General features: G+C 43.3%; 2 protein-coding genes across 2 annotated transcripts; one reads left to right on the forward strand and one right to left on the reverse strand.

Moving 5' to 3' along the window:
- Positions 1-5,508: 5,508 nt before the first annotated feature.
- Positions 5,509-8,941, reverse strand: LOC135554297 (uncharacterized). Its single transcript, XM_064986514.1, has 2 exons — positions 8,106-8,941; positions 5,509-7,472 (listed from the first exon to the last, which is right to left on the reverse strand). The coding sequence occupies exon 2, from the start codon at positions 7,342-7,344 to the stop codon at positions 6,274-6,276; it is 1,071 nt and encodes a 356-aa protein (XP_064842586.1). The 5' UTR covers positions 7,345-7,472; positions 8,106-8,941; the 3' UTR covers positions 5,509-6,273.
- Positions 8,937-19,563, forward strand: LOC135554298 (thioredoxin, mitochondrial-like). Its single transcript, XM_064986515.1, has 4 exons — positions 8,937-9,098; positions 9,689-9,951; positions 18,249-18,372; positions 18,628-19,563. The coding sequence occupies exons 2-4, from the start codon at positions 9,689-9,691 to the stop codon at positions 18,742-18,744; spliced, it is 504 nt and encodes a 167-aa protein (XP_064842587.1). The 5' UTR covers positions 8,937-9,098; the 3' UTR covers positions 18,745-19,563.
- Positions 19,564-25,345: the final 5,782 nt, after the last annotated feature.

Below are 25,345 nucleotides of genomic sequence, written 5' to 3' on the forward strand. Positions count from 1 at the left end.
TTAAGAGGCGGGCATGAGGCCAGGGTATTCCAAACGGGGAGGAGGGGTTTGAGGCGTGGCCAACTATGAATGCGTTCATTCATAAAAAATCGGAATTACTACATTCCAAAGAGGACCTGGCGTTTGGTGTTTATTTATTTATGTTTGAATAAAATATAATATTATTGATGCTTTTAAGTTGTTTTTACACGCATACCTCTGTCCAGCTACTGTTTTGTGAATGGCAAGATAAATATACTCAGATGGCTAGTGTGTGCTACATTAATACTGGAACAGCCATAGAAAACAGTTAGGAATTTGGTCCCCTTCTTTATAGAAATACTAGACGAGGATAGCGAGACAGATAAAGTATACATATAGATGGGCGTGTAGACGTTTCAGTGGAATTAGCTCTGATATACCAAAATATTGCACAACTCTACAAAGGTGATGGTGAAAATGATAGTAATAACCACCCCTTTCAGTCCACCACTCTCTCCTCCTTCCATATCCTGCCTGTCGTCAACATCCATCTTACCTTCCTCATAGGTTCCCATGGTGCCCCTCCACGTGGCCTTCATTCGTCGCTCTCTCTTCCTCTCACAGACATCTATTGAAGGGAGTGTGCTAAAGGTCCAGTGGTGGTGAGTCCAGACCAAAGCAGAGCGGAACGGAGGTGAGAACAGTCGGGCTAATCCAGGGCTCGCTCCCATGGACACGGACACAGGAATCTCTCGGTTTACCAGAGCTGGAACACACTTTGACCACAGAGTGTGCCCTGTTACACACTGATACTGTGTTAAGAGGTAGATGCACATACCACAATCCACTGACACACTGTTAAACTGTACAGCAATCATGCAAACATACAGTACCAGTCAAAAGTTTGAACACACCTACTCATTCAAGGATTTTTCTTTATTTTTTACTATTTTCTACATTGTAGAATAATAGTGAAGACATGAAAATTATCAAATAAAACATGGAATCATGTAGTAACCAAAAAAGTGTTCAATCAAAATATATTTTATATTTGAGATTCTTCGAGGAAGCCACCCTTTGCCTTGATAACAGCTTTGCACACTATTGGCATTCTTTCAACCAGCTTCATGAGGTAGTCACCTGGAATGCATTTAAATTAACAGGTGTGCCTTTTTAAAAGTTAATTTGTGGAATTTCTTTTCTTAATGCGTTTGAGCCAATCAGTTGTGTTGTGACAAGGCAGGGGTGGTAAACAGACCATGTCCATATTATGGCAAGAACAGCTCAAATAAGCAAAGAGAAACAACAGTCTATCATTACTTTAAGACAGGAAGTTCAGTCAATCTGGAAAATGTCAAGAACTTTTAAAGTTTTTCCAAATGCATTCACAAAAACCATCAAGCGCTATGATGAAACTGGCTCTCATGAGGACCGCCACAGGAAAGGAAGACCCAGAGTTGCGAGTTGTCTATGCCCTAATGGATAAGTTCATTAGAGTTGACTGCACCTCAAATTACAACCCAAATAAATGCTTTACAGAGTACAAGTAACAGACATCTCAGCATTAACTGTTCAGAGGAGACTGCATGAATCAGGCCTTCATGATCGAATTGCTGCAAAGAAACTACTACTAAAGGACACCAATTAGTAGAAGAGACTTGCTTAGGCCAAGAAACACAAGCAATGGACATTAGACCGGTGGAAATCTGTCCTTTGGTCCAAATTTGAGATTTTTTTGGTTCCAACCGCCGTGTGTTTGTGAGACGCAGGGTAGGTGAACGGATGATCTCTGCATGTGTGGTTCCCACCGTGAAGCATGGAGGACGTGTGATGGTGTGGGAGTGCTTTGCTGGTGACACTGTCAGTGATTTATTTAGAATTCAAGGCAGACTTAACCAGCATGGCTTCCACAACATTCTGCAGCAATACGCCAGCCCATCTGGTTTGCGCTTAGTGGTACTCTCATTTGTTTTTCAACAGGACAATGACCCAAAACACACCTCCAGGCTGTGTAAGGGCTATTTGACCAATAAGGAGAGTGATGGAGTGTTGCATCAGATGACCTGGCCTCCACAATCACCTGACCTCAACCTAATTGAGATGGTTTGTGAGCAGTTGTACTGCAGAGTGAAGGAAAAACAGCCAACAAGTGCTCAGCATATGTGGGAACTCTTTCAAGACTGTTGGAAAAGCATTCCTCATAAAGCTGGTTGAGAGAATGCCAAGAGTGTGCCAAGAGTGTGCAAAGCTGTCATCAAGAAAAGGGGTGGCTACTTTGAAGAATATAAATATATTTTGATTTGTTTAACACTTTTTTAGTTACTACATGAATCCATGTGTGTTATTACATAGTTTAGGTCTTCAAAAAATAAATAAAAACCCTTCAATGAGAAGGTGTGTCCAAACTTTAAACTGGTACTGTACACTGACACGAACTGTAACGACAAAGCGTGCCACATTACACACTGTTTTACTGAAGACACGCAGACTGTACACACATACACACACTCCTTTATCCTCTTCCCACTCAATCCATCTCTGTCTCTTCCTGACTGTGTAATGAGGTGATGTAATTGGTCACGGTAAGAAGATCCTCAACCAGCGAGAGAAAATGAAGGGCTAAGTAATAGATGGACACACTCACATCCGTGTTGTTGTTTTCATATTTCCTCAAAGCTTAGGTTACCATGACTCATCAAAGGACGTGTCCTTTCCACTGTAGTCTGAACTGGTCCCACCCAACGCACACATACACTCCCATATATAACACCAACAGAAAACACACACGCACAGACACTCAAAATTTACACACACACACACACACTTCTCTCTCTCTCTCACTAAGATGGATATCCACGCATAGACATTGCAAATATTCAATGACCTTTCTGCTGACCTTTGCATTCTATGTTGACAGCAAACGTCAACTGGTAATAGCTAAAGTGACACTGGTTTGTTTTCAGATCTTTGACTACTTCAGTGGAAATCCTCCCCGTTTATGATCAAATGGAATTCACGGCGGTAAGCGGGAAGGTGAAGGGGGAGGGGAAGGAGCGGGAAAAAGGTGGGCGTTGGCAGCTGAGGGGAGGACGGCTTATAATAATGGCTGGAACGGAGCGAATGGAATGGAAAGGGAAAAGGGGATACTGTCAGTTCCGCATTTAACCCAACCCCTCTGAATCAGAGAGGTGACGGCATCAAACCATGGGTTTAAAGTATTTGATACCATTCAAAGCATCCTCCATAATTAAGGTGCCACAAACCTTCTGTGGTGGAAATAGAAAAAGAGCGGGAGAGACTGAGAACAGAGAGAGAGAGAGTAAATAAGGGGGATAGTTCTGTGAGATCACTGAAAAGAAAGATGAGGTCTGCCATTTCATGACTGGCAGTTCAGACCTAATTTCTCCATTACCAACTTTTATTCCAAAACAACAAAAGTTGGTTCCATGAGAAAGGTAAAAAAGAGATGGTCAGCTGGAGGGAAGGCATGGGGTGTGTAAGAGGGATAGACAGTGTGTTTACACCGCAAGAGGTTGATGGTACCTTAATTGCCCATGTTGTTTTCATGTTGTGCTGCTACCATGCTGTGTTGTCATGTGTCGCTGCCTTGCTATGTTGTTGTCTTAGGTCTCTCTTTATGTAGCGTTGTCTTTCTTGTTGTGATGTGTGTTTTGTCCTGTATTTTTATTTTATATTTGTATTTTTAATCCCAGCTCCCACCCCGTAGGAGGCCTTTTGCCTTTTGGTTGGCCTTCATTGTAAATAAGAATTTGTTATTAACTGACTTGCCTAGTTAAATAAAGGTTAAATAAATACAAACATACAACAATCGGGGAGGACCGGCTTGTGGTAGTTGTTGGAGAGGAATTGGTGGAATGGTATCAAACACATAACCATATGCCATTCCATTTGCTCCATTCCAGCCATTAAAATGAGCTGCCCTCCCCTCAGCAGCCTCCACTGGTTTACACATGCGAGGCGAAGGGGGAGGATCAGAAGAGAAGGGGGACAGGTGTGGAGTGTTTGTTCAAGTCAGGAGGGAGCTCTTGCTTGCCACACCTGTTGAGGTGCATTCTGTTACACAAACACACACAGATATTTTTGTGTACTAAAACTGTATGTATATGGCCTGTGATTGCTCAAATCACATCAGCATTGGGTGTGTGTCTCAATGCTGCCACATGGGAAGGGGCAGGGTGACTGGGAGTGAGAGAAAGAACACAGCCTGTTCCAAAATAAGTGAAGAGAGAGAGGTTATGGGAGAGGGAGGGAGAAAAGAGGAAAGAGAGAGAGAGGAATTTAAGTCCCAGAGTTATTTTTAAACCTAGAACAGGAACTCTTCTGTTGACTTCCACACTGGTAGAAGAGTAGAGCAGAACGGAGGAGACGGAGAGGGCAGAAACACACACACACCTTCGTGCACCTACATGTGTACACGCCTCTACTGCTACACACTATCAGGTTTAGCTCCCTCCATGCATTTACATCCTTATGCAGGTACACTTTACTACACTACAGTATGTGTGCATGCACATATTCACACTCCCTCTTAAACACATGTGCACATTAGTATTACACTCTACATGTAAATATGCTTTCCTATGTTTCAACAGTCTGTGTACACTTTACTCTTCACACGAAACATAGACCAAGTAGTCATTCATTTCAATCAAACAAAGCTCTTTTCAAATAGCTATGCATTTGAAGTCAAACAATCTCCTAACTGATGCTAATTTAAGATGTATAGAGGGAAGATAAAGAGCAGACAGAGGTCTAAATTAGAGAGCTTGCGTCTGGACAGAGAGAGAAAGGCTCTGCGTCTGTATGCAGCCCAGATGACAGAGCAGAAACAGTGAAAATGAAGAGACTGAGAACAAGCGGATTTGGACTTTGGTTTCTGTTTCACTTTAATTTAAATAAGTACAAGGCCATTTACTGTACTTTCCCTGTTGGGAACAATTTAAGCTAACAACAGCCATTTTACTGTGCCATGTACTATATGTGTCACCAGGCCATTATGAGTAAGCACATTGGGGTTTTGTGAGGACGAGGCTTGGACAAAACCCAGATAGCACCCTGTGAACAAAGAGCATACACTTTCTCATTCATTATTCCTTTGTTTGGGGTTGACATAAAATCTCAGCCTCATCAATGGTTGTACTGGGCCCACTGTCCTGTCTGTCCTGTGGAGTGAATGGGCAAGGAGGGAGAAGGAATGAGAGGAAACAAGCTCGACCAGTTAGCAGTCCAAAAAAGAGGTTACTGCTACATGTGACACAGGGCCTTATAACAACTACGTCAATGGTTACCATTAGGGGTCAGCTTGGTGACAAACGAGGTCAGGAGTGGCACGCACTGTGGGCTCAAGGAATGTAATAAGGTCAAAGGGCATCAGAAACTGGGTCACCTGTGCCTGTTGATCAGTCGTAATGAAGCTTACTGACTCTGTCCACCCCCCTGCCACCCAGCCTTGGTCACACCCTCTCTTTTGGCCAACTACCCCCCCCCCCCCCCCCCACCACCTCTAAGATGTCACAGAAAGCATCCTTGTTCTCGACCTCGCCCCCTGTCTGCTGGGACCCCTTAAAAATCCCAGATATCCCTGCAATTTCCGTGCAATGTTTGTTTGGCACCTAATGGGAGGGGCGGGTGGAAAAAAAGAGCCTGACTCACAAACATTTTGGGCTGCGTTTGAGGGTAAACACATAAACGGCAGGCTGTGCGAGGCGGGCAGTGAGGAGGACTGAGACGCCGGTGTTCTGGCCCTGACATGCAGCTCCCACCACAGGCTGCACACAGAGCACAGCACTGTTCAGGCCCTAACCGACACCTCAAAAACAACATGGGCCTCCTCTCTGATCAGAGGAGGGGGCTCTCTGCGGGGGGTATCTGGACACGGCCTATAGACGGACAAGGCAGAGCACATCATTACTGAAACGCTGAGGTTGGTTCACTTGTTGATGTTAATCCTGAGAAACAACAATGCCCTGGATCTTTCAAACTATACATGCTAAATTTAATGCAATTGAAATGTGACAGGGCAGCATATTCTTAGAAACTATTTACACGTAGAGAAACTACTATGTGATTATTTGTAAAGGATGTACAGTATAAATGGCAAGAGCAACATACATTATACCTGGATAAGACTTGTTAAGGATGTGTAGGCGTAATGAGCTATAGGCAAATACATTATATAAGCTTACATAAGCTAAGTGTCAGTCAGAATATGCCAAAGTTACAGAAAACCGCATACAGAGTAAACACAAATGGGCCTCTTGAGTTGAGACCCCTTTCCTTTGTTGGACAATATCACTTCCTCCTGAAGGGCAAAGGGTGGAGGAGGGGTACAGGCAAGGGGTGGAAGGGGGTGTGTGGGGAGTTGCATGGCGAGGGTGGTGGGGAGTTTTTGGGAAGCAGCAGGGGTACATGGAGTAGGGAGCCAGACTGACAGATAGGCGGGAGGAAGTGGGGGCGTCTGTCTCTCCTGTGGTTGGCTGCTGGATGTGAATACCCCTCTCTGTGTCCAGCCATCCTCTCTCTGAACCCACTTGGCTGCTGTTTACTTCTGTTGGGGGAAATGGCCTCCTCCTCTCTATCTCCAATCTCCAGACTTTGTAACCACTGGCACAGTCCACCATCTCCCTCTGTCTCTGGGGTGAAGGACGGGACATATCTGTCATTGGCTTGGTCCTCTCCTTTCCAGTCCAGCCTCCTCCTCTTCACCTTCTGCTTCTCTTTCACTCCTCCCTCTCCAGTCCCAAGATCATCTCTCATTTTAAGAGGAGACACTGCTCTGCCCCATCTTGCCCTGCCTTTGATATGGGTCCTTATGGGTGGGGAAAGCTGAGAAAATGGCTGTCCACCCAGCTGTCTGCTTTCAGCACTGACTATGAATGAGAGTGTATCTGTGAGAGGTCCTGTTGGTGGTTCTAATACAGTGAGCCCATGTGTATTCATGAGTCTCTTGGGCTGTGTTTGTGTCTCTGAGTCTGTGTTTATGTGAATGTCCTTCTCTGACACTACGTCATTGGGAGTCAGTTGATGTGGGAGTGTGTTGATGTGGGTGCCTGACAGTAAATCTTGGAGGGTGTGTGTTCCTGAAACCTTGCCGGTGTGTGTATTCGCAGGCAGCACCACTCTGGATCTGCGGAATATGGAGCGGAGACGTCGGTGGGGTGGTAGGCTGGCCGACAGCCCCGACGGCCCGATGCTGCGGAACAAAGGTGGGGGGCGGAGGGTGATAGAGGGTCTCATCTCTTCACCCGTCCTCTGGAGCATTACATCTGCTCCTCTCTCCTCTTCCACCTCTTTGAGGTGCTTCCAGAAGTCATCAGATCTGTCCCCACGTTCAGACTGCCAGTGTCGGGACGGCTGGGACATTCTACCTTGTTACAGGTGGCGGTAGATGAAAGTGTGTTTAATGGTATTGGATGGGGTAAAACATGTCACTTGGTAAGATGACCACCTCTGGTTGATATGGTCTGTAAAGACCTCTTGTTAGACTTTTCCTAAATGTAGACATTGGATACAAATGTACAGAATTAACACAGAGCACAGGAGGTTGGTGGCACCTTAATTGAGGAGGACGGGCTCATGGTAATGGTTGGAGGGGAATTAGTGGAATGGTATGAAATATATCAAACACATGGTTTCCATTTGCTCCGTTCCAGCCATTATTATGAGCCGTCCTCCCCTCAGCAGCCTCCACTGACACAGAGTTATTCAGAGTTAAGTCATCAAAGCTATGGTACTGCACGACATCCAGAGAAAACAGTCACTGTCCATGAAATCACAGAGACATAATATAGCAGTGGTGAAACAGAGGAGGCTGGTGGGAGGGGCTATCGGAGGACAGGCTCATTGGAATGGCTGGAATGGAATAAATGGGACGGTATCAAACACATGGAAACCACAGGTTTGACTCCGTTCTATTAATTCCATTCCAGCCATTACAATGAGCCTGTCCTCCGATAGCTCCTCCCACCAGCCTCCACTGCTGTGAAAAGACATAATAATAAACACAGAGAGGAAAGGACAGTCAAAGAGAAAACATTGAGTGCAGTGCAATGATTATGTGTACAATAGCTAAGTCATGGTAAGAAGTACTACAGGTCTACAAAGAATAAGTGAAAGCCACTCACAGGGTCAGGTGTATTCTCTCTGCCTTCTCAGTTCTCAACTTCAGGATTGAGCTGGCTTTGATTGAATATCCATTCATTGTTAATGCAGCAGTCGGGTCCTCCTGTCCACATCATCATCATCATCAGCAATGCCTTGCCCCCATTTCTGAATCCATAGTCTGCTGTCTACTCTCTCCACTCTCCTTATCTAGTCTCAGTCTCCTCTACACCTCACACACCCACATCTCTCTACCTTTCATCCGAGACAGCCTCTCTTCTCACTTTCATTTTAGTCTCCCCATCAATTATGAATGAATGCCACTCTGAAGAGAAAGGGCCAGCATGCTACTCATATTGATAATTTCGCTTAGGTGAATTTATAGACGCCTGACCTCAATGCAGTGAACTTTGTAGGCAGATAGCCTATAGCGGTTTAGAGCGTTGGGGCAGTAACCGAAAGGTCGCTGGATTGAATCCCCGAGCCGGCAAGGTGAAAATAATCTACCGTTCTGTCCTTGAACAAGGCATTTAACCCCCAACAACTGCTCCCAGGGCACTGATGACGTAGACTTCGACTAAGGCAGCCGCATTCTGTTGTGCAACTGACTAGGTATGCCCATTCTCTTTCCATCTGTTAAATCTTCAAGATAGAAAGCAGTTCCTTACGGTAATTTTGTATGGGTATCCGCAATATTTTGCCGTGTATGATTAATTGACAAAGGTAGACAATAACATCTCCTTCTGTGTCAGATTCCGTGTGGTGGGGTCTCCACGATTTGCAAATCCACCTCACCTCCTCTATCTCGAGAACTCCTTTCTTGAGGTCTACCCGTTGTTTTGCCAGAGAACCTTTCATAACCCTTCAAGTGCACTGGCGCCACTGCAGTTCTGAATTTTAACTTGTGGCGGCGCTGCTCGCTGAAATTTAAACACGAGACCCACAAATAACCTGTGCGTCCTCTTATCTGAACTGTAAACGGAAGTACTTCATACAGGACGACAGTGTACAGAACGGTAAGTGTTTTGTGTTATTTGTCTGTGTCACTACAATTATATTCTGGGTGACATCTGCACGTAATGGCAGTAGTTTTGCTCCGGTTTGTGGATGTGGGCGTTTTATAATGAGAGGACACAGGCGCGTGGAAAGAGAGAAGGAAGACAGGCAAAGTCACACGGAGGTTATTCGAAGAAAACTCTAAGCCCATTTCGTAAATACTCACACAGTGGTTGCGAAACACGACGCCGTTCTATTGGATGGTCAAGCCACTAGAATTATAACTCACACTCTTTGTGGTGGTTTATTGCCGTATCAGCAGCTGTCCGTGAAGCTAGCTAACGTTAGCTAGCTAGGGAATCTGTTTGCATAACATGAACAGCAGGGAACTATATTCATAGCCACTTAGCCAGCCATCTCTCACACACCTACATGTTACTGTATGGTGGTAAACAAGAATGTTTTGCATAGGTGTCCTTCCTCCCCCTGATGTCACTGTCCAACCATAGTAGCGCTGCCTGAGTAGTGGCCCTGTTTTGATTATGGTGCCATGAAATTACATTTATTTATCAGTCTTCTGTTCTCTTCCCCCATTTATGTCTCCTTTCAGATGGCTCACCGGCTGCTAGTCCGTAGAATTTGGACCCTCTCAGTAAAATACCTTCGCTGTCTCCCGGCCTCCACCTCTTCCTTTTCTACCTCCCTGCGTTCCTCCACTACCCCTCTATCCTTCCTTTCCCCCAAACACACTCTGCCCCGCTCCCTGCCCCACACTTCCCGCAGAGAGGTCTCCTTCAATGTGCAGGACCATGAGGACTTCACAGAGAGAGTCATCAAGAGTGAGCTGCCTGTGCTTATTGACTTCCATGCCCAGTGAGTAGCTAATAGATTAGTTCATTAATATGTTTCATGGACCCCCAGAGGGGATATTAGGCTCCACTTACAGCATTTACAAACTACCCTCTAATCAGAAAGCAAAGCCCCTAAGAGACAATACATGGAGAAGCATCTATGTCTGCCTGTTCTAATTAGACTACAGAGATGATAGCAGGAAACAACTTTTATAGCAGGTATCAAATTATGGTTTACAATCATGCTTGTAAACCTGACCATAGCTTTTTCAACAATGCACCCAACACGTGAATCTACTTATCAATTATATTGATTTTGACATATGCTCAACAGCTTTCCTATTGTAAGACTAAAGCATAACAGTGGAAGTTGTGACTGAGTGCATATCACGTGTGATGATGACACCGTACCTATACTGTGTGTCTGGCTGCATGGCTTGACATCTGATGGTGTTTCCATTGGAGGTTGATCATTTGAGGTTACACAACAAGAAGCAATGCCAGGACAGCCACATTGGGTTCATGCTCTTCTGCAACATGTCAAACTTTTCGCTCCTCCCTTGGACTTGATGAATGAAGGTCATTGTTTAGTAAGAAACTCCCCACACCTGGTTGTCTAGGTCTTAATTGAAAGGAGAAACCAAAACCCAGCAGACCCTAGGCCCTCCATGGAATGAGTTTGACACCCCTGCTCTAGAAAATTACACACACAGCCTGAATATATACATACACACACACAGTGGCTTGCAAAAGTATTCATCCCTCTTGGCATTTTTCCTATTTTGTTGCCTTACAACTTGGAATTGAAGTAGATTTTTGGGGTTTGTATCATTTGATTTACACAACATGCCTACCACTTTGAAGATGCAAAATATTTTTTGTGAAATAAGACCAGTTCCCCAGTCCCTGCAGATGGAACAACATACCCACAGGATGATGCTGCCACCACGTGGGGCACTTTAACATTTGTAGTGTCATTCCAAAAAGTGATCAAATTCAACATCTACTCAGACTCCAACCTTGACTTTCTCTGCCTCTCAGAGACATGGCTCCATAAACACTCTCCATATGCTGCTTTGATTGTGCCTGGCTACAATGTTTTCAGGAGAGACAGGATTGAAGGAAGAGGAGGGGGTGTGATGATTTACATTAAAGAACATATCCGATGTAAACAAATTGAGTGGTCATGTGATAATGAACTAGAATGTATCGGCCTGAACGTTACACTGTCTCCCCAAATGTCTTTTACCCTCATTGGAATGTATAGGCCACATTCCACCAAAAGTGTGTTTTTTAATCAGTTTAATACCATGCTTAGGGAATGTGATTTTTGGGAAAGAGGTCATCTTAATGGGAGATTTTAACATTAATTATGAAGACAAGTGTTGTAGGAAAACCCTCAAACGGATCACTAATACCTTTGACCTTACACAGCTAGTTAAAGGGCCAACCAGGGTGACTTGCTGCTCTAAAACACAGATTGATTTGGTGTTCAGTAATAAACCAGAGAGAGTGACTAAATCATTCAATATGGTTACTGGGCTGTCTGATCATAATCTGACACTTATAGCCAGAAAGCTGTCTAAGAGCAGGTTTAACCTCTCTACTGTTAGAAAGCCGGATCAACTCAGAATACCTAAGAGTGAATTAAACTATTTTGAAAAAGCAATTAAGGGAATAAACTGGAATGATCTCTTGTCCTATACAGACGTGGAAGCTGATAGTCAGGTTTTTCTATCCACAATCCAGACTACAATAAATGGCTTCCTAAAGAAAATCAAATCCAAACCTGGCCAAAAGAGCACTCTTCCTTGGCTAAATGGAGAAATCTGGAAATTGATGAAAGAACGAGATTATGCTCTAAAAATAGCCCTAAAATCTAAATTAGAGCATGACAGACGTAGGTTTACCATGTTGAGAAATAAGGTGATGAAAGAAATCAGACAGGCCAAGGCAAACTTTTTTATTAACATAATTGGTGAAGCAAAGGGAAATTCTAAATTGATATGGGAGAATCTAAAAAAGTTAACAGGGAAAGACCATAGTAACACTGCAAAAAGACTAGAAATCATGGTGAATAACAATCTAACACAGGATGCATTCGAAATAGCAATAGCCTTCAATTCCTACTTTATTGACTCTGTCAGGGCACTGACACAGAACCCCTCCACTGGTTTCTTGGGCTCAGTGCTAGTGAATGACACTCAACCAGTCTTCATCATAAGGGAGGTTTCTGAGTCAAAGGTGAACAAGGTGATAAGCTCACTAAAGAACTCTAAAGCCAAAGATGTGTTTGGGATGGACTCTACCTTTCTTAAAAACTACAAAGAGTCACTCATTGGCCCCATTACTAAGGTCACCAACACATCTATTGGTCTCGGTGTGTTTCCAAGGGTATGGAAGTCGGCCATAATAACGGCCATCTTTAAACCAGGCGACCCTGCTGACGCGAGTAACTACAGGCCCATTAGTATACAACCTGTTGTGTCAAAGGTTGTTGAAAAGTGTGTAGCAGAACAACTGATTGCCCACCTCAACAACAGCCCCTTCACATTACACTCCATGCAGTTTGGCTTCAAAGCGAAACACTCCACAGAAACGGCCAACTGCTTTCTTCTGGAAAATGTGAAGTCCAAGATGGACAAAGGGGGTGCTGTTGGGGCTGTGTTTCTGGACCTACGGAAGGCTTTTGATACTGTTAACCATGAGATTCTCATCACAAAATTGTCCAAGTTCAACTTCTCCCCTGATGCCTTGAGATGGATGAAATCATACCTTGAAGGCAGAACTCCGTGTGTCAGAGTGAGCAATGAGCTGTCGCCCACTCGTAGCTATGATGTGGATGTGCCCCAAGGGTCAATACTGGAGCCCCTCCTGTTCAGCCTGTACATTAATGATCTGCCTTCTGTCTGTACTGGGTCTGAAGTTCAAATGTATGCAGATGATACAGTGATATATGTGCATGCAAAGAGCAAACAACAAGCTGCACAAGAACTCACTACTGTAATGGTCCAGGTTACAAAGTGGCTCAGAGACTCGTGTTTGCATCTCAATGTGAAAAAAACTGTTTGCATGTTCTTCACAAAGAGGGCAACAGATGCTACTGAGCCAGATGTCTATGTGTCAGGGGAGAAGCTCCAGGTGGTATCCTGGCATCATACTTGATTCCAACCTCTCTTTTAAAAAGCATGTGAAAAAGGTAATTCAAATAAATTCAACCTAGCTCATTTCCGATTTATACGAAATTGTTTGACTACAGAGGTAGCAAAACTGTACTTCAACTCTATGATACTCCCCCACTTAACATACTGCTTGACTAGTTGGGCCCAAGCTGGCTGTACAACATTAAAACCTATTCAGTCTGTCTACAAACAGGCTCTCAAAGTGCTTGATAGGAAGCCCAATAGCCATCATCATTGTCACATCCTTAGAAAGCATGAGCTCTTGAGTTGGGAAAATCTTGTGCAATACACCGACGCATGTCTTGTATTCAAGATTCTTAATGGCCTGGCTCCCCCTCCACTCAATATTTTTGTTAAACAGAAAACCCAGACATATGGCAGCAGATCCACAAGGTCTGCCATGAGAGGTGACTGTATAGTTCCCCTAAGGAAAAGCACCTTTAGTAAAGCTGCATTCTCTGTGAGAGCTTCCCATGTCTGGAATACACTGCCATCAGACACACAACTGCACCACATATCACACTTTCACAAAATGCTTGAAGACATGGCTAAAGGTCAATCAGATTTGTGAACATGGTCCCTAGCTGTGTGTTGTCTGTTGCTTGTGAGGTGTGGAAACACTTTGTTGCTTTTATGAATTTTGTCTTGCTGCTTTTTGTTCTGTCTGTATGCTATGTCTTGCTTGTTCTATGTTGCTATTGTCTATATTGTAATTGTTTTTAATAACCTGCCCAGGGACTGCGGTTGAAAATTACCCGGCTGGCTAAAACCGGCACTTTTACTGAAATGTTGATTAATGTGCACTGTCCCTGTAAAAATAAAACTCAAACTCAAACGTGTCACTGTGGGGATGATGTTCTCGGGGTGATGCGGTGTTGGATTTGCACCAGACATAGCATTTTCCTTGATGGCCAAAAAGCTACATTTTGATCTCATTTAACCAGAGTACCTTCCATAGATGTTTGGGGAGTCTCCCACATGCTTTTTGGTGAACACAATGGCCTTTCTCTGGCCACTCTTCTGTAAAGCCCAGCTCTGTGGAGTGGATGGCTTAAAGTGGTCCTATGGACAGACTCCAATCTCCGCTGTGGAGCTTTGCAGCTCCTTCAGGGTTATCTTAGGTCTCTTTGTTGCCTTTTGTTAATGCCCTCCTTGCCTGGTCTCTGAGTTTTGATGGGCGGCCCTCTCTTGGCAGGATTGTTGTGCCATATTCTTTCCATTTTTTAAATAATGGATTCAATGGTGCTCTGTGGGAAGTGTCTGATATATTTTTTTTCGCCCAACCCTGATCTGTACTTCTCAACAACTTCGTCCCTGACCTGTTTGGAGAGCTCCTTGGTCTTCATGGTGCCACTTGCTTGGTGGTGTTGCAGTCTCTGGTGCCTTTCAGAACAGATGTGTGTGTGTGTGTGTGTGTGTGTGTGTGTGTATACTGAAATCATGTGATAAATCATTGCACACAGGTGGACTTTATTTAACTAATTATATGACTTCTGAAGGTAATTGGTTGCACCAGATCTTATTTAGTGGCTTCATAGCAAAGGGGGTGAACACATACAGTTGAAGTCAGAAGTTTACATACACTTAGGTTGGAGTCATTCAAACTAATTTTTCAACCACTCCACACATTTCTTGTTAACAAACTATAGTTCTGGCATGTCTGTTAGGACATCTACTTTGTGCATGACACAAGTAATTTTTCCAACAATTGTTTACAGACAGATTATTTCACTTATAATTCACTGTATCACAATTCCAGTGGGTCAGAAGTTTACATATACTAAGTTGACTGTGCCTTTAAACCGCTTAGAAAAATCCAGAAAATTATGTAATGGCTTTAGAAGCTTCTGATAGGCTAATTGACATCATTTGGGTCAATTGGAGGTGTACCTGTGGATGTATTTCAAGGCCTACCTTCAAATGCAGTGCCTCTTTGCTTGACATCTTTGGAAAATGAAAAGAAATCAGCCAAGACCTCGGAAAAACAATTCTTGACCTCCACAAGTCTGCGTCATCCTTGGGAGCAATTTCCAAATGCCTGAAGGTACCACGTTCATATGTACAAACAATAGTACACAAGTATAAATACCATGGGACCACGCAGCCATCATACCACTCAGGAAGGAGACTCATTCTGTCTCCTAGAGATGAACATACTTTGGTGTGAAAAATCCTAATCAATCCCAGAACAGCAAAGGACCTTGTGAAGATGCTGGTAGAAACAGGTAGAAAAGCATCTATATCCACAGTAAAAAAAAGTCCTATATCAACATAACCTGAAAAGCCGCTCAGCAAGGAAGAAGCCACTGCTCCAAAACCTGTTTGCAATTGAACATGGGGGTGAAGATTGTACTTTTTGGAGAAATGTCCTCTGGTCTGATGAAACCGAAACAGAACTGTGGCCATAATGACCATCATTATGTTTGGAGGAAAAAGGGGGATGTTTGCAAGCCGAAGAACACCATCCCAACCGTGAAGCACGGGGGTGGCAGCATCATGTTGTGGGGGTGCTTTGCTGCAGGAGGGACTTGTGCACTTCACAAAATACATGGCATCATGATGAGGGAAAATTATGTGGATATATTGAAGCAACATCTCAAGACATTAGTCAGGAAGTTTAAAGCTTGGTCACAAATAGGTCTTCCAAATGGACAATGACCTCAAGCATACTTCCAAAGTTGTGGCAAAATGGCTTAAGGACAACAACATGAAGGTATTGGAGTGGCCATCACAAAGCCCTGACCTCAATCCTATAGAAAATTTGTGGGCAGAACTGAAAAAGTGTGTGCAAACGAGGAGGCCGACAAACCTGACTCAGTTACACCAGCTCTGTCAGGAGGAATGGGACAAAATTCACCCAACTTATTGTGGGAGCCTTGTGGAAGGCTACCCAAAACGTTTGACCCAAGTTAAAAAATTTAAAGGCAACGCTAATTGGAATGTGATGAAAGAAATAAAAGCTGAAATAAATAATTCTCTCTACTATAATTTTGACATTTCACATTCTTAAAATAAAGTGGTGATACTAACTGACCTAAGACAGGGAATTTTTACTAGGATTAAATGTCAGGAATTGTGAGAAACTGAGTTTAAATGTATTTGGCTAAGGTGTACGTAAACTTCCAACTTCAACTGTATGCACGCATCACCTTTTCAGTTTTTTTTTCTTTTTTAGAATTTTTTGAAACAAGTAATTAAAAAAAAAAAAACTTCACAAAATAGTCAATTTGTATGTCCCATTACATTAAATCCAAATACAAATCTATTTAAATTACAGTTTGCAATGCAACAAAATAGGGAAAATGCCAAGGGGGTGTATACTTTTGCAAGGCACTATATATACAGTACACATGACCTTGATATGCATGGTGGTCAGTGTTGACCTGGTCTATGTTTTTGCCAACTTGTTGACATTGTCTTGCTATGCAACAATTTCATGTTATTGTCAGGTTCTATTCTGTACTCACAGATATACACTGCTCAAAAAAATAAAGGGAACACTTAAACAACACAATGTAACTCCAAGTCAATCACACTTCTGTGAAATCAAACTGTCCACTTAGGAAGCAACACTGATTGACAATAAATGTCACATGCTGTTGTGCAAATGGAATAGACAACAGGTGGAAATTATAGGCAATTAGCAAGACATCCCCCAATAAAGGAGTGGTTCTGCAGGTGGTGACCACAGACCACTTCTCAGTTCCTATGCTTCCTGGCTGATGTTTTGGTCACTTTTGAATACTGATGGTGCTTTCACTCTAGTGGTAGCATGAGACTGAGTCTACAACCCACGCAAGTGGCTCAGGTAGTGCAGCTCATCCAGGATGGCACATCAATGCGAGCTGTGGCAAGAATATTTGCTGTGTCTGTCAGCACAGTATCCAGAGCATGGAGGCGCTACCAGGAGACAGGACAGTACATCAGGAGGATGTGGAGGAGGCCGTAGGAGGGCAACAACCCAGCAGCAGGACCGATACCTCCACCTTTGTGCAAGGAGGAGCAGGAGGAGCACTGCCAGAGCCCTGCGAAATGACCTCCAGCAGGCCACAAATGTGCATGTGTCTGCTCAAATGGTCAGAAACAGACTCTGAGGGCCCGACGTCCACAGGTGGGGGTTGTGCTTACAGCCCAACACCGTGCAGGACGTTTGGCATTTGCCAGAGAACACCAAGATTGGCAAATTTGCCACTGGCGCCCTGTGCTCTTCACAGATGAAAGCAGGTTCACACTGAGCACATGTGACAGACATGACAGTCTGGAGACGCCGTGGAGAACGTTCTGCTGCCTGCAACATCCTCCAGCATGACCGGTTTGGCGATGGGTCAGTCATGGTGTGGGGTGGCATTTCTTTGGGGGACCGCACAGCCCTCCATGTGCTTGCCTGACTGCCATTAGGTAGCCTGACTGCCATTAGGTACCGAGATGAGATTCTCAGACCCCTTGTGAGACCTTATGCTGGTGTGGTTGGCCCTGGGTTCCTCATAATGCAAGACAATGCTAGATCTCATGTGGCTGGAGTGTGTCAGCAGTTCCTGCAAGAGGAAGGCATTGATGCTATGGACTGGCCCGCCCGTTCCCCAGACCTGAATCCAATTGAGCACATCTGGGACATCATGTCTCGCTCCGTTGCACGCCACGTTGCACCACAGACTGTCCAGGAGTTGGCGGATGCTTTAGTCCAGGTCTGGGAGGAGATCCCTCAGGAGACCATCCGCCACCTCATCAGGAGCATGCCCAGGCGTTGTAGGGAGGTCATACAGGCACGTGGAGGCCACACACACTACTGAGCCTCATTTTGACTTGTTTTAAGGACATTACATCAAAGTTGGATCAGCCTGTAGTGTGGTTTTCCATTTTAATTTTGAGTGTGACTCCAAATCCTGACCTCCATGGGTTGATAAATTTGATTTCCATTGATAATTTTTACGTGATTTTTGTTGTCAGCACATTCAACTATGTAAAGAAAGTATTTAATAAGACTATTTTATTCATTCTGATCTAGGATGTGTTATTTTATTGTTCCCTTTATTTTTTTGAGCAGTGTATATATTTTGTCGAGACTTTTGATTGAAATTTCAAGAATACCTTCAGTATTATTAGTTCTAACCAGACATCCCATGTTTGATCTTTAAAGGTGGTGTGGTCCCTGCAAGATACTGGGGCCAAGATTAGAGAAAGCTGTCGCCAAACAGAAAGGCAAAGTTGCCATGGCAAAGGTCGACATAGACGATCACACAGACTTGGCCATTGAATATGGGGTAAGTGGAAGCTGTTGACATTATTGATTGATATTGCAAATGTTAGTTAGAAAATGTGACCTGCTTTCCTTCCTTCCTTGAAGTAACCCCTGATCTAAAATGGTGGGATTTGTGAAAAAAGGGACTCCACTACATAGTTTACAGCAACCCAGTCATATCAGATCAGGGATTACTAGAAGGAAGGATGAATTTTGTTCTGGAACAGTGCCTTTGACTGATGTCATTGTGGTTACTGACCTCTACTTCTCTCTACAGGTATCGGCGGTCCCCACGGTAATCGCCATGCGAGGAGGCGACGTCATCGACCAGTTTGTGGGAATCAAAGATGATGAGGCGCTGGACTCGTTTGTCAGCAAGCTCGTTGGACAATGAACATGTCAATCACATCCCTGTGATCCAACCCCTTATGACCCCATTGTTGTCTGAGCCTGGCCTGGTCCTCAGCGCTACATGACCATGTTGAACCTGTTAAAACGACTAACAACCCACCCACCACCTGACCACAACCCTACCTGACCACAAGCCCCACCTGACAAACAGGCACATGCTCACACCCATCCCTAAACTCTCTGCTTTGTATTATTCTGTCTGTCTATTATCTAGTGATGGGTGTGTGCTTGTGTGAACTTCAATTCCCCTCTTTATACTCATATATTGCTTCCATCTTGCAGCGGTTTCCTCCCTCCATCAACCTGTAATGTAATGGCCCCAACCTGTAATGTAATGGCCCCACCCTGTGGAAACTGGTAGAGCAGCCTGAGCCAGTGTGTACCAGTTTACTACAATAGATTGTTTAGGGTGGGCGACTACACTGCTGTACTTTACTGCATTGTACCGGGACAAGTCGTTTAGTATTAAGTGGGGAGGGACGTTAACAGGAAAGGTGATATTGGTGAATGAGCTGTGATGTCTCTCTTTGCAGTTCCTGCTTTAGTCCACTCGAGGGCAGCCTTCCCCTAGCATTGTAGGCTGCACGGTCATTTTACACCATTATGCCTAATGTGAGAGTGGAATGTGTCTGTATGGATGTATCTATGAGTTTCTCAGTCTGTATCGGTCTGTCTCTTGGTTTTGACTGAGAAATTTGAGATAAGTGGGAAACACAAATATGGTTATATGGCATTGATTTAGATTTTATTTCAACAAACTATGTAATATGACCAAGAGAATAAATAAAGGATATTAAAGGTTTTCTATATTTCAAGTGTGAATTGGTTTGTGGTCTGCTATTACATGCGGTAAAGGACTAAGGAAGTGGAAGTGTTTTCATAGTAATATTGGAGGACTTTAGACCTATATATGACTTCTTTAGCTGTAAAATAATATTCTTTATAACTTAATTTTATTTTTGGGGGTATGCCAACTATGAAGTTTACATCTAATCATTTGTGGTAATATTTCAGCCATGTGATTCCTTTGTTAACTATGTGGGCAGTCTCGTTAGGGGAGTGGTGATGGAATGTTGACTAAGGATGATGGTGTGATGTTTGTTTGCATGGGAGGCAGGGATGTTTTCTGTTACACAGATTAATTTACATATTTTTTATAGTAGAATGGGTGTGACGTTCTCACCATTACTGACAAACTTCTGTATGGACCTAATGAGCTGGAATAGTCTTCTGTCTATAGCTACCTTGCCACATTATTTTCCTTCTTATTTATTATTATTTTTTCTAACTAGGCTAGGCTAACTAAGTCAGTTAAGAACAAATTCTTATTTACAATGACGGCCTATTTATCCCTCAATCAGTTTCTCCTCTTCCATATGTCTCCACCCTCCTGTATTTTCAGATTTATCTCCCCCCCATGACCACAGCTTCACACCTGTCCTCTCCCCTACACCCTAACTCATCAAGCTGTCTAGGTAGGCACCTGGGCCCTGACTCCCCATCTCCAGTTATCATTCCGTCTCACATGACGACACACCGGGTCATTCCCACACTGCGTGCTTCACGATCATAGCGTGTTATTACAGAATCACCGCTGACATCGTCATGGCACAGGCTTCCAAGCTACTTATTTGCTACCCTTGAACAGAGTACATTTTACAGGTTCCGTCTAGTTTTAATAACCTTTGGATTAGATCATTGTTACACAAATACTGGCCCCGAAGAAACAGACTGAGTGTTGAGCTGTTCAGTTCCCGGATATAAACATCCAGGGATTTTGTAAGAGGAATTCCATAAGTATTACATAAGCAGGTGTGAGTAGGCAGGTACGGTTGGAGTAGCTTATGGTCTCGATCTATAATCCAGGCTGCTGTTGTACTCAATGAAAGACATTTCTGTTTGGACTCTATCACATAGTTGGAATAGTAGTTCAGCAGTACCTTAGATCATTAACAATTTTGAACCAGTCCTCCCTCTCCCTTCATGTTCTCTTTCCCCCTCCCTTTCTAACGCTGTGTTCAGTGTCTGGACCACTGCGCTGATGATAGGTATAGACTTATACAGGCGTACTTGTTGATTCCTCTTCTTTAAAGAACCAGTGCAGTCAACATTATTTCCTGATAGTGGCTGGTTGAAAATACAATCTACACAGGTCCTTCTAATTAGCAGGGTTGAAATAGGTGGGAGTTTCTGACATGGTTATGCAGTAAATTAGTTAATAGACTAATAACAAAGAGTTCTAAAGAGAGTTCTAAGGAAAATCTATTACAGTAAGGTACTTAATTGTTACCTTGAAATGATTTGCTGTTGATATAAAACGGCTGCATTGGGCCTTTAACTACTCTTTGTCTGACTTGTGCTGCGTTTGTAACCAAGTGGGAAGTGAGAATTTACCACACATGTCCGGGAAAAATCCACTTTAACACCCCTTCAACTGGTAATCACTAGTGGGAAACTCGTCTATTATCCTGCGCTCCCACATGCTGACTTCTGACAACAACTACTAAAGAAATTACCTCGTTAACAGAATTTTTGGCAGATAAATGCAATAACAAAACATTTCTAAAAAGCAATCTATTAATAGGGTTTTTGAACACTATAATTTCTTTACAAGCATTACAGCTGTACTTTTAGTTTATGGTTTATGCAGCTTGTTGGTCATTAGCCAATCAGTGTTTGTCAACAAGTTCAAAGCACATGAATGCATCCAACTTGTATTTACGACTTCACAACTGGTCAATTCCCACCTCCCACTTGTTTATGAATGCGACATTAGTCATAGGAATGTGGTAAAGAGATGACGGAATGCTGGAAAGGTTCATGAGTAGTGTAACCCTACACCTCTTCAGCCAAAAACAATAGACCACACCTCCATCCTCGCTCCCGCTGTCTCTCTCTCTCTCTCAACCACTCTGTTACCATATAAGGCAAAAAAGACTGGGGAAGCCAGTGAATGTTGAACAAATGGGCTGAGAAGGGAGAGTTGCAGAATTCCTCTGTCACCTCTCTCTGCTTTTCTAAAACTCTAAAACTTGTAATGTTTGTTGTGTGATAATTTGACTGGCCCTGCCTGTGCCACATAGTCAAAATGCCTTTGGAATGTGTGTGTGGGTGATGCTGTAACAACAGCCATACCTGGCACAGCCCAAGAGTATTCTGTGTTTATAGTAAATACTTAACTCTATTTATATTTCAAGCACATATCACCCTCCAGCTTGTTGAATGTCCATTCTGTTCCAGACAAATGTAAATTTACCATACACAAAGCAGACACTGTTTCTCGCTCCCATCTTTTCCTTATCATGTACGTTTATATTTAACCTTTATTTAACTAGGCAAGTCAGTTAAGAACATATTATTAATTACAATGACGGCCTACCAGGGAACAGTGGGTTAACTGCCTTGTTCAGGGGCAGAACGACAGATTTTTACCTTATCAGCTTGGGGATTTGATCTAGCAACTTTTCGGTTACTGGCTCAAAGCTCTAACCACTAGGCTACCAGCCACCCCAATGAGCAATGTTTACTTTGTATACATACAGTATACATGATCTGATCTTATATTTTGGCTATGAGAGTTGATTACTGCTGACTGGGAAAGAGAATATGAAAGAAAAGGAGCCCCCCCCCCTTCCCTTTTCTCTACATTCCAGAATTTTGTGAGTCAACATAGGTCTGTCTTATCACCCTTTCCTGTGTACTGATTACTGGGGGAGGGAAGACGCGAGGGATGCTGAAAAGGACAAATGAAGGAATAAATTGCCATGTGTTCAACTACTATAATTTCATGAGAGCATATTTGGCATGCTGGAGCTGTTTTTAATTACTTTGCGGTTGTGTTTGGACATTGCCCCTCAGGGATGCTCTATGCCATTTAAGGACACACAAAAATACTTTCACACAGCCACTTTCACACAGACACTGTCATGTCAAGACAAGCTGGCTAAATTTAAGTGAGTTGCGTAAATAGTCTTGACAAGGGGTTTGACATTATTGGTGAATGGTGTAAAACAACAGCAAGGTGCTGGATGCTGACAATGTGTTTCTACAGATAGCAGTTAGGCTCATATTCAAGCGTGTTGTATGCTTAATATGTGTCACACCATGTTTAGATAAAGTTTTTATCTGGAATGAACAGGATACAGCACTCCAATCACTTACAGGTCTGACACATGCAGGCTGGCCCACACACATTACTCTCACATATGAATGCACACACATGAATTCACAGAAGCTATTGGTGTGTAAAAGAGCTCAATGAACTCATACCAGCCTGTTCACATTGTACGAGTCAATGGGTCCCTTTCTTTCAGAGCAGATGATGTGACTTTACAGACACACCCGGTTGCTATTACAACTGCAGGAGAAAGAGAGAGAGAGAGAGACTGTCATAGCAAGGGAGAAGGGACGGAGTGAGGTCAGGAGTGTGTCTCCATATTTGGATATCTACTCTTAGTTATAGGCTGCTTGTCTTCTGTTTTAATCCCTCGTTGCTGCCGTCTGGGCCCAAATCACTTTGTTGTGTCCTGTCACTCCTGTTGTGACTATGATTGAGCAGAGTATGATGTACAACTCAGATTAGGTCTGGATGGGCGGCTGCACATATCTTTCCCAAATCCCTTCCTTTTTGTTACCTCAGCATCTGGTACTGCTCAGAGGTGACCCCTGACCCCCGGGCTAAATTCTTTGTATTTCCCAACCAGGCCTGACTGAGCGATGTATTGATTTTTCCAACTACACGGCATGTTCGTCAGGGTTGTCGTGTGCTATATGTGATGCACAGTTGCTAAATATGCAGGAACGAACACAGACACATTCCACACCTGCTCACACATTGAACAGTATAATGTTAAACATTGAACATATTTTTCTGCTTGTTAACAGACATTATACCTTTATTGGCTCATACTTTTAGTTAGTTACAGGCTATATTTAGGGTCCTGAGTTTTTGTTGATCATATTGTGTGGTCTGGAAAAACTCCTTTCCCTAATAATCGTTATGTCATCCTATGGTTATGATAAAGCTGTTTACCCAGACTGCCTCTGTTAAGTGCACATGAGATATAGGTTGTGTATGTCAATATGTTGATGTCATCTGTGTCGAGGATGTTTTTACCAATGTTGGTTGTGTTAACCCTTGTTTATCCAATGAGGTCACAACATCATCTGTTTCACATTCAGGTAATTTGGAACGCGTACAGAGCCGGCGTCACCCCTAGGAGAGAGGGAAGATGAGAACGAGTGAGGTCAGGAGTGCAAAGTATTAAATTACCTCATTCTTCCTCTTTCATCTTTATTCTATCCCTTTTCTCCTTGTTCGACCATTCTCATTTTCACCTGGGCATTTCTTCAATGTATTTCCTTTGCCACATTTCCTTTTTCCTTTGCAAAGGGTATTGTCTCCTTGCTGTTAGTGGCCTGTATACTGGTCCAATGCCTTTGTTCCGGCAGACTGTCTCACCTTCTTCAGATCTCAGGGGAACACAATGGAATGACTAGGTTGACGTGGTACTGAACCACTCTCTATGTACTTACGCTCTCTACCCTCTTAGCATCCATCAGCTCATATCATCCCCTCTTTCTTTTTCATCCTTTCATAGTCTCATTCTTCACTTCTGCTTCTCTACCCCCAATTCCAGCCCTTCCCCCATCACTTAACCATGAAGTTGATATTGTTGTCTTATGTTTTCCAGTATTGTTATTTTAAGGTTCCTTTCCAGGCACACTTGTCCAGAGATCTGGATGTGCTGAGGATGTGCAGCCATACATACACACACCCACACACACACATACACACACATACACACATACATACACACACATACACACACCCACACATACACACACACACACCCACACACACACATACACACATACATACACACACCCACACACACACATACACACATACATACACACACCCACACACACACATACACACACACACACCCACACACACACATACACACATACATACACACACCCACACACACACATACACACATACATACACACACCCACACACACACATACATACACACACCCACACACACACATACACACATACATACACACACCCACACACACACATACACACATACATACACACACCCACACACACACATACACACATACATACATACACACACAGAGCAGTGCTCTACTTGGGAGTGAATCTGGTTCTCTCCACTTTTTCAGCCTGCTGTCCATAGTACATCTCTTGGCTTCCAGTGGGGCTAAGCTTGCCCTTCTCACTACAGCCATAGTTTTAGCAATCTCAGCTACTGTAACTAGACTCCTCTCAGTAAGCAAAATTACAATGAAAATAAGTATTTTCCAGATGTTGACATCACATTCATTTCAGGTGCTGAATGGAAGGTTAGAAGACATATGTTTCAGATGTCAAAAATAAACATTTTGGACATGGAAATCAGGTGCATCTTAGGTGTTGAATGAAAGTAAAAAATGTGACTTTTCAAGTACATGTTTTCCAAAATGTGAAAACATGTAATTTACAGACATTGAATATACTTATTTTTTGATCATTGATTCTATGGCCAGATTTAAACTGCTATCGATTCTCA

Source organism: Oncorhynchus masou, chromosome 14 (assembly GCF_036934945.1).
Source record: "Oncorhynchus masou masou isolate Uvic2021 chromosome 14, UVic_Omas_1.1, whole genome shotgun sequence".
In the NCBI taxonomy this organism is placed as follows: domain Eukaryota; kingdom Metazoa; phylum Chordata; class Actinopteri; order Salmoniformes; family Salmonidae; genus Oncorhynchus; species Oncorhynchus masou.